Below are 17,397 nucleotides of genomic sequence, written 5' to 3'. Positions count from 1 at the left end.
GAGTGGGCTGCCATTTCCTTCTCCAGGGGATCTTCCCAACCCGGGGATCGAACCTGGGTCTCCTGCATTGCAGACAGACGCTTTACCGTCTGAGCCATCAGGGAAGCACATTATAAGCAATAAACTGCTGCAGAATGATACACACAGCCGTTGCAGATCTGTGCCCTGTAATACATGATGTTGGTGATTAAAAAATTCAGAAGAGTGAGAAACATTAATGCATTTTGTGTGTTATAAATAATGAATTACTCTTTCGGGAACAAAGGCTAAAAGGAAGGTAAAAAAAAAAGAGAGAGAGAGAGACTGCAATTGTCCTACGCCCAGGCACCTAGAATGTAACAGAGCAGGTTTGTAAATTGCTGCTCCTCTTTTCACGCTGCCTTCAAGTACACATTCATGGCTGACAGATGTCTGGGGCACATGCTGTTTTATTGTGTATTAATTCAACAAATATTTGAGCAACTAGTGTGTGCTATACTGAAGTACCTTTTTAAATTTTTTTAAAACTAATCTTCCCAACAACCCTTCAATGAAGGTGCTATTGTCTCCGTTTATGAATAAGAAACTGAGGCTCAGACAAGTGACATGACCTACCACAAGCCACAAAGCTAGTGCATTCGGGAGTGAGGATTCAATCTAGACCTGGCTTCAGTTTTAAATTTTTCACTAGCCAGGTTGCCATTTCCTAACAGATGGAGTTTTAAAACTTTTCATGCAAAGTTGGGCACAATGAAGGACAGAAACGGTTTGGACCTAACAGAAGCAGAAGATATTAAGAAGAGGTGGCAAGAATACACAGAACTATACAAAAAAAGATCTTCATGACCCAGGTCACTCACCTAGAGCCAGACATCCTGGAATGTGAAGTCAAGTGGGCCTTAGAAATCATCACTACGAACAAAGCTAGTGGAGGTGATGGAATTCCAGTTGAACTATTTCAAATCCTAAAAGATGATGCTGTGAAAGTGCTGCACTCAATATGCCAGCAAATTTGGAAAACTCAGCAGTGACCACAGGACTGGAAAAGGTCAGTTTTCTTTCCAATCCCAGAGAGGCAATGCCAAAGAATGTTCAAACTACCGCATAATTGCACTCATCTCACATGCTAGCAAAGTAATGCTCAAAATTCTCCAAGCCAGGCTTCAACAGTATATGAACCATGAACTTGCAGATGTTCAAGCTGGATTTAGAAAAGGCAGAGGAACCAGAGATCAAATTGCCAATATCTGCTAGATCATCAAAATAGCAAGAAAGTTCCAGAAAAACATCTACTTCTGCTTTATTGACTACACCAAACACTTTGTGTGGATCACAACAAACTGTGGAAAATTCTTCAAGAATGGGAATACCACAGATAGGAATACCAGACCACCTTACCTGCTTCCTGAGAGATCGATCTGTATGCAGGTCAAGAAGCAACAGTTAAAACTGGACATGGAACAACAGACTGTTTCCCAATTGGGAAAGGAGTATGTCAAGGCTTATACTGTCCCCTTGCTTATTTAACTTATATGCAGAGTACATCATGCAAAATGCCGGGCTGGATGAAGCACAAGCTGGAATCAAGATTTTCGGGAGAAATAGCAATAACCTCAGGTATGCAGATGATACCACCCTATGGCAGAAAACGAAGAGCAACTAAAGAGCCTCTTGATAAGAGTGAAAGAGGAGAGTGAAAAAGCTGGCTTAAAACTCAACATTCAAAAAACTAAGATCATTGCATCTGGTCCCATCACTTCATGGCAAATAGATGGGGAAACAATGGAAACAGTGACAGACTTCATTGTTTTAGGCTCCAAAATCACTGCAGATGGTGACTGCAGCCATGAAATTAAAAGACGCTTCTTGGAAGAAAAGCTATGACCAACCTAGACAGCTTATTAAAAAGCAGAGACATTACTTTGACGACAAAGGTCCATCTAGTCAAAGCTACGGTTTTTCCAGTAATCATGTATGGACGTGAGAGTTGAACCATAAAGCAAGCTGAGAGCTGAAGAATTGATACCTTTGAACTGTGGTGTTGGAAAAGACCCTTGAGAGTCCATTGGACTGCAAGGAGATCAATCCAGTCAATCCCTAAAGGACCGTGTACATTCAGTCCTGAATATTAATTGGAAGGACTGATGCTGAAGCTGAAACTCTAATCCTTTGGCCACCTGATGCAAAGAACTGACTCATTGGAAAAGACCCTGATGCTGGGAAAGACTGAAGGTGGGAGGAGAAGGGGACAACAGAGGATGAGATGGTTGGATGGCATCACTGCCTCGATGAACATGAGTTTGAGCAAGCTCCAGGAGTTGGTGATGGTCAGGGAAGCCTGGCGTGCTGCAGTCCATGGGGTCACAAAGAGTTGGACATGACTGACCAACTGAACTGAACTGAACTGAACAGGAGTTTAAAAAATCTAGTTTGAGAAACTATACCTGTCCCACACTCAGGGAACACTTCATAAATGAGGTGACCTTTGAGTAGGCCACTTACTACTACTTGCTGAGTGCAACATGTATGTTATCCCTATGACAAACCCTATGTAGTTGGTGCTATGAACAGTCCTAGTTTTACAGATACTGAAGCTGAGCAACAGAGGAGATAAAGAGAGGGACTACAGCCCAGGGCCCCAGGCATCATACTGCTCTACCTGCCACTATCAGGCTGGATCCTGGGCCCCGATCCCTTGCAATCTCATTTCCAGGCCCCCGAAGGTTGCAAGACCCCTGGGGATGGTGGCCTGGGTGGTTCCTCGCAGGACATCAGTCAGGCAGTCAGTCAGTTCAGTCGCTCAGTCATGTCCGATTCTTTGCAACTCCATGGACTGAAGCACACCAGGCCTCCCTGTCCATAGCCAATTTCCAGAGCTTACTCAAACTCATGTCCATCGAGTCCGTGATGCCATCCAACCATCTCATCCTCTTGTCTCCTTCTCCTCCCGCCTTCAGTCTTTCCCAGCATCAGGGTCTTTTCTAAGGAGTCAGTTCTTTGCATCAGGTGACCAAAGTATTGCAGTTTCAGCTTCAGCATCAGTCCTTCCAATGAACACCCAGGACTGATCTCCCCCAGGATGGACTGGTTGAATCTCCTTGCAATCCAAGGGACTCTTCAAGAGTCTTCTCCAACACCACAGTTCAAAAGCATCCATTCTTTGGCACTCAGCTTTCTTTACAGTCCAACTCTCACATCCATACATGACTACCAGAAAAACCATAGCTTGACTAGACGGACCTTTGTCGGCAAAGTAATATCTCTGCTTTTTTAAAATGCTGTCTAGGTTGGTCATAGCTTTTCTTCCAAGAAGCAAGGGTCTTTTAATTTTATGGCTGCAGTCACCATCTGCAGTGGTTTTGGAGCCCCAAAAAATAAAGTCTGACACTGTTTCCATTGTTTCCCCATCTATCTGCTATGAAGTGATGGGACCGGATGCCACGATCTGAGTTTTCTGGATGTTGAGTTTTACGTCAGCCCCCGTGCGTAGCGAGCTGTGCAGGTTGGAGGCGCAGCTGCAGAAGAGTGGCCAGTCTAACCCCGGAAGCAGTCGCGGCGCCGGCAACGCCGCGTCTCCGGTTGCCAGGGCGCCGCCCCGGAAGTAGAGCGCGGCGGGCGGAGGGCCGGTCCGCGCTGGGTAAGCGGGCCGTGTCCTCCAGCGAGAGCCGAGTGGGGCTGGAGGCGGGGCCGGGCCGCGGCGCGGGGCCGCCGTGCTCCGCGCTCCCGGGCGCTTCTCAGCGCTCTGCGCCCACAGGTGAGGCCCCGCCGCCGGCGCCGCAGCCTCCGGGACCGAGGGTGTGGCCGTGCTGGGTGGGCGAGTGCGCATGCGCGAGCGGTTGTGGGCGCTGGTCTCCGCGGTTTAGATGCTGCTGGCCGGACTCGCTGTCCCTAGGGGGAAGCCCGCGCTGACCATTGTGCTCCTTTTCTTCCTCCGAGTTCCTATGACTTGTGCCTACTCGATAAGAGTAATTGCATTCCTCTTATCCGTTATTCCAGAATTTAATTGTGCCTAGGCTTTTTCATTCATTTGCAATCTCTATTGTTTCCGTTGGCATCTTGCAGGGCGCAGTGTACCTGTGGGTAGCGCTCTGGACGGGAGACAGGAGATGAGTGTCCCCCCGCTCTGCTCGCCTCTCTCTGGGGGTCTGAACGTCGGCGTTTCCCCTCTTCTTCCTCCCTGTTTTCCCGTCATTAGAGGGGGTGGGGTAGACATACCCCCTTACAGTAGCCGAGGCATAGGGGGATTCATTCTGAAACTAAAAGTATCTTATGGTTGTAAGCCGTTTGGGATTTGCAGAGCAGTTCTTCGTTCAGGGAATATTCAGAAGCGTAATTGGGGGCTGGGTTGTGGCGGTACAAAAAAGATTGGCCCTGCCCTGATCTCAGGGAGTTACCTGCGCCGGTAAACACGTGCGAGGAGCAGGGGGAATGAGGAGACTGACAGGCGACACAACTGCAACCCCATGCACTGCGCCCATGTGAAGTCGGCGTTTGTATTACGATTTTATTTCTAGGTGGCTCTTTTTTTTTTTTTTTCCCAAAAAAGACACGCTAAAAAGGGATGCACATGTCCTGGGATCCTGGCGGAGCTGGGACTTTATTGAAACTGATAGTGATCAGACTGACTGGGAGAGTGGGATGAGGGCAGGGCAGAGAGTGCGTCCATGGTCCTATAGCTGGAAGAGTGAAATGACTCCCACGAATGTGGGTTCTGCCCACAATCTGCTGTTTCTCCTGAGAGGTTGTTCTGGCTTTTGTCTGGGAATAGTCGTAACAACAGGAGGTGGAGGCCTCTTGGCAGAGTTCTGTCTTCCTGGGCACAGAGATTCCCCGAGACGTTCCACTGTTCAGCGGAAATCAGCTGGACTCCCTCCCGGCCTCCTACTTCTCGCCCGGATAAATCTGTAGAAGTGTTTACAGATGACTGTTTCCTGGGTGTCTCCCCTGCGAGGCTGATGGCCCCTGTAGGGCTAGGCTGCACCTGCTTCACTGCTTGGCACTTGCTTGTGTGTGGCGGGAATTCGTGTCTTTTTTTTCCTTATTGCAGCACGTGGGCTCCTCGGTCTTCACTGTGGCATTCAGGATCTTTAGTTGTGGCATGTGTGATCTGGCTCTCTGACCAGGGATAGAACTTGGGGCCCCTGCATTGGGAGCACAGAGTCTCAGCCACTGAAGTGAACACACTTCTCTTTTTTTGGACTTCCCACCAGGGAAGTCCCTCGTGTCTTCTCTGCATTGGGAGCACAGAGTCTCAGCCACTGAAGTGAACACACTTCTCTTTTTTTGGACTTCCCACCAGGGAAGTCCCTCGTGTCTTCTCTTGTTAAGTCATCAAATACTGACTGACAGCCTGCTGTTACCAGACGCTGTTCTGGGTGCTGGGGGTTCAGCAGAGATAAGATGGAGCAGCATTCCTGCTCCCAGGGTGACATATGTGTATTGAAGACAGGTGGTCACCAAGGGACCAAATACGTGAACTAGACCAGGCCTTCTCAAACTTGAGCACTCAGGAATGCCCTGAGAATTTAAAACACAGATTCCTGGGGCCCACTCCCAGAGATCTGAATGCATTACCCTACTGTGTGTGCGTGGGTTGGGGAGGATTTGTGTTTCTAACAAGCACCAGGTCGTGATGCCGATGCTGCGGGCTCACAGATCATGCTTTGAGTCCACACCGGATTAAACAGTTGTGTACACCATGATCGCCATAGAGAAGTGACAACTTGGTAAATGAGGAGGACTGAGACGGGCTTGGGAAGGCTGCTGTGAGGGGTTGGCCTTTGAGAAAGGGCCAGATTTGGGGGATGAGCAAAGGCTTAAGAGTGGATGTCACTTGGTGGGTGAGAGGGCTGAAAAAGGCTGGAGTCTGGAGAGGGAAGGCGGGTGGAAGGATGCTGGGGGACTGTGAGCTTTAATCTCAGCACAGCGGGCAGCTGCTCGCAGGCTTGTGAGCGGAGTGACAAGGTTTGCTTTGTGTGTGTAAAAAGATGGGTCCGCTGCTGGGTGAAGGATGGCTGCAGAGGGGCAACAGTGGGGCCAAGGAAGCCCGTCATTGGGCCTGCTGTGGGTGTCCCTGATTGTGAGGACACTGGGGAAGTCTCTGAACGTGGAATCTTTTGGGTGGAGTGGGCATGATTTGCCACTGGCCTGGATTGATGGTCACTTTCTCCCCAGGACTGCAGTTGAATTTTGTTGGGCTCTTAAAGCACTTTGAACACACTTCTCTTTTTTTGGCCATACCTCGTGGCATGTGGGATCTTAGTTTCCTGACCAGGGGTCAAACCACGCCCCCTGCACTGGCAGTGTGGAGTCTTAACCACTGGACTGCCGGGCAAGTCCCTGAATGCATCTCTTGCATCCCCTGGATCAGGACTGTCCAGGAGCACCTGGTCCCAGGCAGCTCCGTGTCTCCTGTCACCCGTCTGACACAGAGTGGCTGTCAATGCCGAGTGAGACTAGACAGATGAGAAACTAGACTCTTGGTGGCCCCGACGCCCAGGGGTGTCCCTGGGCAAACCAGTTCTCAAGCTTGAGCACATCCTGCCCACTTGCCCCAGGAGCGGGACCCTTAAATAACCAGCAGCTCTCTGGATTCGGGATGGCTGACATACCTCAGGTGGTGACAGCCCGCTCTGACTTCGATCTGTGATCAGCATGAGGGGTATCTCACCAGTCTCTGCTTTTCCTGGTGAGGTTTTTATGGTGCTCAGTTTTGAAAGTAGGCGACCTCGTGGCTTGAAAGTCTGAGGCGTCAGTTCCTATGAACCAGTAGAGAGGTGATGTGTCAAGTTCATTACACAATACCACTAATCCTGCTTGGTTTTTAATTTTTTTCTATTTTAGGAGGAAGTCACAGGAAAACAATCTGACAATCAGGTATTTATTTACTTTTCTAAGGAAAAGGACTTCTAAGGAAAAGGATTTCTCAGGTTTGGGGAGGAGTCTGGCTTCTGTACCGTGGGGACTGGCTGATGGCTCCTTTGTTCTAAGACGATTCCTGAGCCCCCTTACTGGCCCTGGCTGGGTGCTGGGGGACCACCTGCTGCCCTGTGGGAGGGCGATGACGCCTGACAAGGGGGCTGCCTGTAAACTGAGGGTTGACATCCCATGTGGGAGGGAGGCCGTGTGCGTTCCCTCTTACTCTTCGAGCCCCACTCTACTGGCTGTGAGTGGGGACAGTACCTGCCTCCGGGCGTCGGGTGAGCTGTAATGGTGTGCCCAGTAGACAAGGGTCTGCACACACTGCCCAGCCCGGAGCCCGGCGCATCCTGGTGCTTCGTGAGTGGTGGCTGTCGTTTCAGTGATGACAGAGACATGTCATCACTTCCTGCACGAGGCGGGCTGGTCTCCGGGGCCCAGCGGCAGGAGTGTGAGGGACCGAATCAGGGGCAGCTTCACGGGGAAACTCTTTCCACCTGACGCGCTCGATTCAAACTCGGTTGACTGTTGGGAGAGCCTGCCATGAGCCAGGGCCACGCCCGCCTGACCTTTGCGGTGATCCCTGCGGTGCCGCTGAGGGGCTGTCACTTTCTTTTTTCATTTATTTCACCGGGGAGGCTGAGGCCCCGAGGACTTGCCAGGACCCGTGGCTCAGACATTTCCGTGCGGGAGCGAACCGGGTCTCTGAGCCTCAGGTGTGGAGGGCGCCTCCATCCCTCCTTGCTCTTCTCAAGGTGCCTTTGCATCAACTCTCGGTGGTGGAGTCCACGTCGATTTGGTGTATTTCTGAAAAGAGGTTCTTTTAAAGGAGAGGGGGCCTTCTTTCTTTCCTTTTTTAACCATGAATGACTGTCTTCTTGCTCAGCACTTTATACCATGCTCTGTTTCCAAAATTCATATGCGTGCAGCTCCTTGTGTGTGAATTTCTTCTTCTTTTTCTCCTGGTGTTTAGGATGGTTGTGTCTTGTTGGTTTCCTAGGCCTGCAGTGTCCAAGTGCCACAAACTGGACAGCTCCGTGAGGCAGGAGCCTGGAATCGGGGGGGTTGGCAGAGGTGTGCTCTCTTGAAAGATTCCAGGGGAGGGGGTGCTCACAGCATCCAGTTTCTGGGAGCCCCAGGCATCGTGGCAGCATAACTCTGTAATCTCCGCCTCCGTCTTCCCACGGCCACGCTCCCTCTGATCTGTCTGTCTTCTCAGGGTGTTGTCCGCCCCGTGTGTCTCTGTGTCCAGCTTTCCATCTCGTAAGAGTATCTGTCGTTGGATTAAGGCTGACCTGAATGACCTCATCTTTTTTTGAGAACAGTTATTTATTTGGCTGGAAATTGAGCCCTTGTCAGTCACATGATTTGCAATTGTTTTCTCCCAGCCCGTAGGTTGTCTTTTCATTTTGTTTATGAGTTCCTCTGCTGTACTAAAGTCGATAAGTTGATTAGGTCCCATTTGTTTATGCTTGCTTTTATTTCTATTTCCTTGGGAGACTGACCTAAGAAAACACTGGTACTGTTTACGTCAGGATGTTTTGCCTGTATTCTCTTCTAGGGGTTTTACGGTGTCGCCTCTTGCATTTAAGTCTTTAAGGCGTTTTGAGTTTCTTTTTGTGCACGGTGTGAGAGTGTGTTCTAACTCTGTTGGTTTACACGTAACTGGCCAGCTTTCCCAGCACCACTTGCTGAAGAGACTGTCTTTTCACCATCGTACATTCTTGCCTCCTTTGTCAGAGAGTAATTGGCTGTAGGTTGTGGGGTTTATTTCTGGGCTGTCTGCTGTATTTCATTGATCCTTGTGTCTGTCTTTGTGCCAATCATTTGTGTATTCATTTTGTTTTAGGCAAGAACCCGAGGCAAGAGTCAGGGAAACTGAAGAGAAATTGGATGTTCCTGTTGGCTCCATAAATACCTATGGTAGGTCAGGTGTGAGATGTTTCCCTTGGTGACCACCTGTCCAGGTGGTCGAAGGAAGGGGGGCCGGGAGGAAACCGCCCTCCTTGGAGGCTCCACTTTCTGCTGTAAAGTGAGAATGAGGCTTCCCTGTAGCTCAGATGGTAAAGAATCTGCCTGCAATGTGGGAGGCCTGGGTTCGATCCCTGGGTGGGGAAGATCCCCTGGAGAAGGGAATGGCAACCCACTCCAGTATTCTTGCCTGGAGAGTCCCCATGGACAGAGGAGCCTGGCGGGCTATGGTCCACGGGGTCGCAAACAGTCAGACACAACAGAGCGACTAACAGTACCTGGCAGTACTCAAGTGAAGGCAGGAACATTTGCCGCATCCGGCTTGCTGGGTTTGGGGTCGTGCCCCTGGAAGCATCTTCTGCCTGTTTTGTGACTGGAGCACAGTGTGGATATAAAGAGCTGCCCGTGCTACCGCGTTATGTTTCTGCTCTTACTTCTGCGTCACCTCCAGGTGGACGTCCATGACAGAGGTGAGGTCGCCCAGGAAGGCCGATGTTTGAAGTGCAGGGTGTGTGGTGTGGGCCCTGCCTGGCTGCGGGGTTGGTTCTCACCCAAATACTGTGTCTGCAGTTGGACTCTAGGGGGCAGAGTAGGAACAGGATCCCTCAAGGAGGCAGGGCTGTTCAGGGTGAAGTCAGATTACAGGCTGGCCTCCCAGATGCTGCAGATTTCCTGCCCAGACTACCCCGGCGAAGTGAATATTGCAAGAAAGCAAGTTGCACGAATGTTTTGGTTTCCCTGGGGTATAATAGTTAACTTTATACTGTACTACAGACTGTACTAGGCATTAGCTACTTGTCTAAAACCGTGTACATGGCTTTAATTAAAAAATGTTGCTGCTGCTGCTGAGTTGCTTCAGTCATGTCTGACTCTTTGCAACCGTATGGACTGCAGCCTGCCAGACTCCTCTGTCAATGGGATTCTCTAGGCAAGAATACTGGAGTGGGTTGCCATGCCCTCCTCCAGGGGATCTTCCCAACCCAGGGATTGAACCCAGGTCTCCTGCATTGCAGGCAGATTCTTTACCACTGAGCCATTTTTAAATCAGGGAAGCCCTAATTTAAAAATACCTTATTGCTAAAAGGCTTCCCTGGTAGCTCAGCTGGTAAAGAATCCACCTGAATGCAGGAGACCTGGCTTCGATCCCTAGGTTGGGAAGATCCCCTGGAGAAGGGAACAGCTACCCACTCCAGTATTCTTGGCCTGGAGAATTCCATGAACTGATAGTCCATGCAGTCCCAAAAAGCTGGACACAACTGAGTGACTTTCACCTTATTTCTAAAAAATGTTAATCATCACCTGAGCCTTCAGGGAGTCATGGTAGTAACACCAAAGATCACAGATCACTGTAGCAAACAGATAATAACGAGGGACTTCTTGGCAGTCCAGTGCTTAAGACTCTGTACTTCCAGTGCAGGGGGCGCAGGGAACTAAGATGCCACATGCTTCATGGTACGATCAAAATAAATAAGTAAAAGGTAATAATGAAGATGTTTGAAATATGATAAGAATACTGTGATACAGAGACAGAAAGTGAGCAGACACTGTTGGAAAAATGGTGCTCATAGACTGGCCCCATGCAGGGTTGCCACAAACCTTTGGTTTGTATAAAACCACAAAATAAATCAGTGCCTGCAAATTGCCTGTAGTAGAAAAGCACACACACTCCCAAGTCAGCCTCGACACCATGAGGGGGGCCGCGCCGGTGGGGTTTGCTCAGGCATGGACTGAGCTGCCAGCAGGTGGGGGACTCACGGAGCTTCTGGCGTCACCCCGAGGCAGTGGCTGCTGACCTTCACGCGGACCATGACTGACGGGTTAGCAGCCTCACGTGGCAGTTACGTGACACTTAGCGTTTGCAGAGAGCGGTTCCATTTACCCCTCACTTTGACCTTGTGGGCGCTGGCATTGTCCTGAGGAAGCCGCGTTCACAGAGGGAAGGGGTGATGGGCTGTGGAAGAAGCAGCGAAGTTAGAGTAGGGTCACCCTGAGCTTCACTCAAGCCACCATCGCGTCCTTTGGTCCTTTCTTACATCGGCTCTTAAGAGCCGTGGCTTCCTCACCCGTGAACAGGGTGACGACCGTGATTCCTTACGTGCCAGGCGTCCTTCTCAGTGCTTGACGCGTGTTCACTCGTTTACTTCTTACTCTCACCTGCGACGCGGGTCAGTACTATTGTTACCCCCATTTCGCAGATGAGGAAACGTTCAGAGGTCGGGTGACTTGCCCAGCGTCACATAGCAAGTGCGTGGTGGAGCTGGGCCTCGAGCTCCACAGGCTGGGCTTACCCACAGCCGTGCCTTGCTGGGCACCCCGCGGAGGGTGTGGCTGCCCTGTGTAGAAGCGCCCCGAGCTGCACCTGGCAGACGCTCTCAGAGCCTGCCTTCCCGTTTCCTCTCCCAGGCAGCGCATACCCAAGTCCCCAGCTCCACATCCCATGCTTTTTTCTGCCTGGTGACGTTGCTCCAAACGTGAAGCCATGACAAGGGGGATGTGCCTCCTTCATAAAAGGCCCTCGACGTTCATAGGGCCCCAGGGCTTCGAGCCTGGGCTGGGAAAGCCCTTCCCCTCCTGTCCTCAGGAGTGTAACGAGGCAGCCTTGGTCTGGGGGAAGCTGGGGGGAGCCTGGAACCCTGGGCTGCTTGAGCAGCTCGCAAACCACAAATCCAGAGGAGGAACTAGGTGCAGAAAGGTCCTGTAACTTGCTCAGAGTCCCACGGTGGCACTGCCAGGCCTGGGACCACGGTCACTCGTTCTCCCTGAAGTGATGGTCTGCCGCGTGCCAGGCACACGCCAGACCCTGGGCATGAGGCGGGGACGGAAAAGAGGCGACTCCTGACCCCCAAGCAGGGACAGAACTGCAGGTGCCGAGGGGCCGGGCAGCTGGTCTGGAGAGTCAGAGAGGCTCTGCGGGAAGTGACACTCAGTTCTGCCCACAGACGAGTGGGCAGAAGGGAGGCTGGAGTGCTGCAGGCAGAGCACGTGCCAAGGTCCTGAGGTAGACGGGAGTCCCGTGTGGCCAGAACAGTGGGTGAGCGAGACGGTGGCACGTGACGCACCTGGAAAAGCAGGAGAGGAACAGGGCACTGCACATTTTAGGGGCAGTGGGAGTCACGTTGGTTGTTAAACAGGAGCGATGTGGTCAGACAGACGCTGAGATCACCCACTGTGAAAGAGTACACTGGTATAGGGCAGGGAGGCAGCAGGGGAAATATAGGCAGGACTTGAGGGGCCAGGTGAGGGGTGGTGCACGGATTAGAGCAGGTGCTCTCATCTCTGCCCATCAGAGTCAGCTCCAGGGTCCCCTGCCCAGGATACCCTCCCACACGCCGACCCAGCTCCCATGGCCCAGGCACGTCCCCTCGTGGTGCTTGTCACAGCTGCTGTTCAACGTGTGTAGGCTTTATTTCCTGCTTGAGCTGACTCTCAGGCTCAGCACAGCTGGTATTTGGGACTGGGCGGTTTGTTGTGCGGGCGTGAGTAGGCATCCTGCACGTCGGGGGTGTCAAGCAGCATCTCTGCTCATGAGGTGTCAGAGCCTCCCCTGAACCCTGGTCGGTCCTGATGAGCGAGATGCCTTCAGATGTGGCAGGGTCCCCCAGGGGCGTGTTGGGGGGACCTCGCCCAGGCTGAGAGCCTCTGTGGGGGAGATGGAGCTAGGGGCGGGGTGGTCTGTTCACGGTGCGCAGAGGACTCCTTCAGGTGAGCGGGAGGTGAGGCGTCGATGTTCATGGCTCTCATGAGGCGCTGTCTTCCAGGATTATGGCAGGAAAAGTGAAGTGGGTCACTGACATCGAGAAGTCGGTGCTGATAAATAACTTTGAGAAGAGAGGATGGGTCCAAGTGACAGAAAACGAGGACTGGAATTTCTACTGGTGAGTATGGAAGTTGGGCTTCTCTTGCCGTCCGAGCCCGTTCACGAGTGTGATGGCGGCGTGTCCGGGGGGCAGTGTCCGCGAAGGCCCCCCCCATGCCGTGTGCCACCCCCGCTGCACGTGCTCTCATCCCGGGCCCTCTGTGTGCAGAAGCAGGCGGCCCCGGGGTGGTGCACGTGCTCGAGTGACATGGCTGTCAAGAGGCCTGGGGGCGTCTCAGCCCCGAGAGTGTGGTTGCACAGTGTGCGTCTGGGTGAGAAACAGGAGCCCCCGCCCCGGGGCCAGTGCTGCTCGCAGTGGCGCCCTGTTGCCTGGACCTTGGGGTTCCCTCGGGGAAGTTAGCATCCTGTGGGGTGGCGTGGGGGGTGGGGCGGGCTGTGGGGGGTGGGGAGGACTGTGGGAGGGCTCCCTGCTCCCTTTCACTCCGTCTTAGGCCAGCACGGTGCTGGCCGGACTGACTGAGAAACCCCGGAAAGGCCAGTTAGGCTGGAAAGGTCGCATTTCGGCACTCAGTCCCAGGTGGTGCCTGGCCCAGCCGGGAGCCCTGGAGTCTTCCTGGACTCCTCTCTCCGCCTGGCCTCCACCCTCTTCCTCTGGGCGAGCTCCCCTGTCCTGCTTGGTCCAGGCCTGGGCTGCTCCCTCCCTCGGGACAGCATCCACACACCTGGCGGGTTACCCACCAGAAGGCTTCCCCAAGCCGCAGCGGCTCCTGGGTGCAGAGCGTGGGAGTGAGGCTTTGGGGGGATGGGGGGTCGGTGGGGGAGCACGTCAGGGCCTGCAGGGGCCTTTCCACCCTGACTCTCCCCTGCCGCCACCCAGGACTCTCTCCCCCTGCCGCTGCCCTGAGAGATGGTCCTCAGCCTCTCTCCAGCCCCTTCCCTTCCCCCTCTGCTCCCCCGCCAGTGCAGGAGGCTGCACGTTTTCCCCACTGACCCCCTGAGAACACTGTCTTTCTTTTGCACTTTTGTACACTGTGCTTTCTGCCTCTCCTCAGCCCACCCTCCAGAGACAGCGCGCCCGGGGGTTAGACGTCCAGACCCTGGGGCCCGAGCCGCGTGTGGCTTCAGCCCTGGAGCCTCCACCCCACTGTTCGCGGAGGCCTTGACCTGTCTTCCCAGGTTTGGTTGTTTGAGGTTTCAGGGAGCATGGAGTGTGAAGCGGTGCTGGCACGGGGCAGGAGCCCCACCAGTACCTCCCTCACGCGCCAGCGCGTGTGCCCTGGAAGCCAGCTCTGCCCCGCGGGCCCTCCTGGGCTGCTCTCCTCAGGTGGCAGCAAACGCCAAGTCTGTGATTCCCCACCTGTCCCCTCTGTTGGTGTCCCTGCGAAGCCTGGAAAATTGAGGACCCGGCCTGGCTTCTCTCAGCCTCCCCAGAGCCTGGCCGGGCCCCAGGCACAGCGGGCAACCCCCAGCCCCCAGCTCCAGCAGTGGACAGAGGGAGGACATGAGCTGTGCTCCCAACAACACTGAAGTCACCTGCTCTTTAAACCTGATTTGCCCCTGCAGGAGCGGGGCCGGCAGGCAGGGAGGGCATTTGTGAAGTGGGTCAGCATCTCATATACTTCACCTCTCAGAGGTAAAGTGACGTCATTTATCCAGAACCCTGCTTCACGGGAGCTCTGAACGGAAGGCTGAGCACGACAGCATTTAGTACTCGCTGTCTCGTGTCCCGCTGCCTGGGGCCGTGGACCCAGCAGGACTCAGCGTGTGCTTTCGGCTTCTCATGCCGGGGTGGGGGGCGAGCGGGAGTTCAGTGCTGCCGTCTTCACGCCGAGAAGGGTTTTGGATCGCTTTTTTTTTTTTTTTTTTTGACTTTTTTTTGTGTGTCAGAGCATAGCCCATTAACACTGTTGTGACAGTTTCAGGCGAACAGCGAAGGGACTCAGCCGTACACGTACGTGTGTCCGTTCTCCCCCAAACTCTCCTCCCATCCAGGCTGAGGATGACATAGCACTGAGCAGAGTGGAGCTCTCCTGAGCCAAAGAGTGAGTGGAGGGAAGGGCTGACCAGTTTGATAGGAGCTGGATATTTGGAGATGTTGAGAGCTCATGCTTTAAGCACTGAGCGTCCCAGTCAGGTCTTGGAAATCGGTTAGGGAAAATTACTGAAAACAGCTAAATATTAACCGGTCGGGGAAAGGTAAATACAGTAACCAAGCAGATTAAGGCGCAGCCGTTAAAATACTGTGATGATCGTAAAGCAGTTTGGGAAACTGAACAACAATAAATGAGAAGAAAAACATATTATGAAATTGTATTTGTATCCTGACAACACCTGTGCAAAAACACCTTACACGTGGGCAGCAAGTAGACGGAGTGTGAAACAGGTAAACAGTGACCGTGCTGGAGGGAGTGTAGGGTTACCCATTGCCAGACAGCGAGTAACAAGCACCAGAAAACCTAGGGGCCTGGGGCCTTCCCTGGCGGTCCAGTGGCTAAGGCTCTGCACTCCCAGTGCAAGGGGCCCAGGTTCAATCCCTGGTCAGGGAACTAGATCCCACATGCCTCAACTAACTGTCCCAAACGCCGCAACGAATTTTGGAAGATCACATGTGTCACAGCTAAGACCCAGGGCAGCCAAATAAATAAATATTAGAAAACAAAACTTAGGGGCTCGAAACAACCACTTCTTGTTAACATGAGTTTGTCGGTTTGGTGGAGCGGTTCTCTTGGTCTGGCCTGCTTCACTGACCCTACCTGGGCTCATGCAGCATCTGCTGTCACCTGGCGGGTCATCCAGGACCTGGCTGGTCTAGAATGCCCTTGGCCAGGACAACAGGGGCTCCTCTCCACAAAGCTCTCACAACCCTCCAGCCAGCTAGTCGGGGGCCCAAGAGAGAGGTGGCAGCTCTCAAGGCCGTTAAGGGCCCGTCTCAGAAATGGCACGCCATCACTTCTGTTCTTTTTGGCCAAAGAACTGCATTGAAGTGAAGTGAAAGTCGCTCAGTCGTGTCTGATTCCTTGCGACCCCGTGGACTATACAGTCCATGGAATTCTCCAGGCCAGAATACTGGAGTGGCTAGACGTTCCCTTCTCCAGGGGATCTTCCCAATGCAGGGGTTGAACCCAGGTCTCCCACATTGCAAGCAAATTCTTTACCAGCTGAGCCACAAGGGAAGCCCAGGAATACTGGAGTGTGTAGCCTATCCCTTCTAACTCCCTATACCATCTGAGCTATCAGGGAAGCCCAAAGAACTGCATTGGGTTGGCTCAAATTCAAGGGGAAAGTTATTTTACCTCCAGAAGGGACTTGCTACAAAGTGACACAGGATATGGAACAAGGAGGGTGGAGCATTGGAACCCTTTAACAGTCAGGCTACAGGGTAGGTGAATGTTTCCCTTGCTCCTTGCAGAAGTGCCTGTTGCTGGGCCTCAGGAAGACTTGTACAAGGTGAGCTCAGAATAGCTTGTCTTATGGGAAAGCAGAGACATGGTCGAGGACTGCTAGAGTCACGTTAATAAGACTCAGAAGGCAACTTAGAGAGTTCCTTCTGCCCAAAATAAGGAGAACTAGAGCTGCAGTAAGAATAACTGAAACAGATCGAAATTCATGATGCATGTTTGAATCTATGAGTTCATAAACATGCCCCCAAAAGAACTGAAACGAAACACCATCCCTGCTGCTCAGTCACGTCCAACTCTTTGCAACCCTATGGACTGTAGCCCACCAGGCTCCTATGTCCATGGGATTTTCCAGGCAAGAATACTGGCGTGGGTTGCCATTTCCTTCTCCAGGGGATCTTCCCGACCCAGGGATCAAACCTGTGTCTCTCGCATCTCCTGCAGTGGCAGGCAGATTCTTTACCACCCGCATAATTTGTGACACATTTGAAATGGCCACAGTGGGGAGCTCCCTGGTTGCCTAGTGGTTAGGGCTCGGCATTTTTCACTGCTGTGGCCCAGGTCCAGTCTCTGGCCGAGGAACTGAGATCTCATAAGATGTGCTGTGTAGCCTCGCCCTCCTCTACAAATAGTTGTGTTTTTGATACTACTTCCCTCTGGAGGTGAGAGAAGGGTCTTGTCCCCTTCTCCTGACCTTGGGTGGGCTCTGTGACTGCTTTGACCAGTGGGACATGGCTAGTGTGTTCTTTTTCGGGGCCCAGACCTTAAGCAGCCAGCAGCTTCTACTTCCTGTGTGGAAAGCCCCAGCCGGAGCCACAAGCTGTCAGATGAGAAGCCTGCCCGTCCCAGGACTGTCGTGTGGGAGAACCCACCCCCACAAGGTGCCAGCTGTGGACAAAGCCTGCTCGGGCCCCCAGACCAGCTGTCTGAATCCGCCTGAGTGACCTCAGTGCCACGTGGTTCAGAGCGCTCAGCCGCACCCTGCCCAAATTCTTGACCCCACAGAACCTAGAGATAATATACCATGGTGGTTATCTTAGGTAGCGAACGTTGGGTCGTTGGGTCGTTTGTTCTGCAGTGATAGGGGCCCAGCACAGCTCGTCACACATCCTTGGGTCGGGGCGGGGGAGGGCAGGGAGCCAGCTCACCATTTGGAAAACTGATGCAGGAAAAAAGTCACTCAATCTTCCCTGGAGAAACCCTTCACGGGCTGTCTGAATTGTTCATGAAGGAAAATTTCTCCTCATAGAAACATTCCTGGCAATAAATGAAGGAGGAATGAGAAAGGAGAATTTTCACCATTTTGTAACCCCT

At 52.8% G+C, this 17,397-nt stretch overlaps 1 protein-coding gene across 10 annotated transcripts in view; it reads left to right on the top strand.

The window, feature by feature from the left end:
• The first annotated feature begins 3,579 nt into the window (after positions 1–3,579).
• Positions 3,580–17,397, top strand: part of TTLL1 (TTL family tubulin polyglutamylase complex subunit L1) — a 35,299-nt gene continuing 21,481 nt past the window's right edge. For 5 of the 10 annotated variants that reach the window (XM_005207417.5, XM_059886615.1, XM_024992008.2 and 2 more), the window contains exons 1-4: positions 3,580–3,733; positions 6,823–6,855; positions 8,747–8,820; positions 12,627–12,743. In XM_005207417.5, the coding sequence (XP_005207474.1) occupies positions 12,631–12,743 (113 nt within the window). In that variant the 5' untranslated portion in view covers positions 3,580–3,733; positions 6,823–6,855; positions 8,747–8,820; positions 12,627–12,630. Of the gene's footprint in view, positions 3,734–6,822; positions 6,856–8,746; positions 8,821–12,626; positions 12,744–14,575; positions 14,728–17,397 lie in introns of those variants that run through there. The other 5 variants (XM_005207418.3, XM_024992009.2, XM_024992010.2 and 2 more) reach the window with 4 other exon arrangements.

The sequence above is a fragment of the Bos taurus genome, chromosome 5, assembly GCF_002263795.3.
Source record: "Bos taurus isolate L1 Dominette 01449 registration number 42190680 breed Hereford chromosome 5, ARS-UCD2.0, whole genome shotgun sequence".
Lineage (NCBI taxonomy): Eukaryota > Metazoa > Chordata > Mammalia > Artiodactyla > Bovidae > Bos > Bos taurus.
Note: the sequence above shows the minus strand (reverse complement) of the source record. Positions and strands in the feature narration are given on the sequence as shown.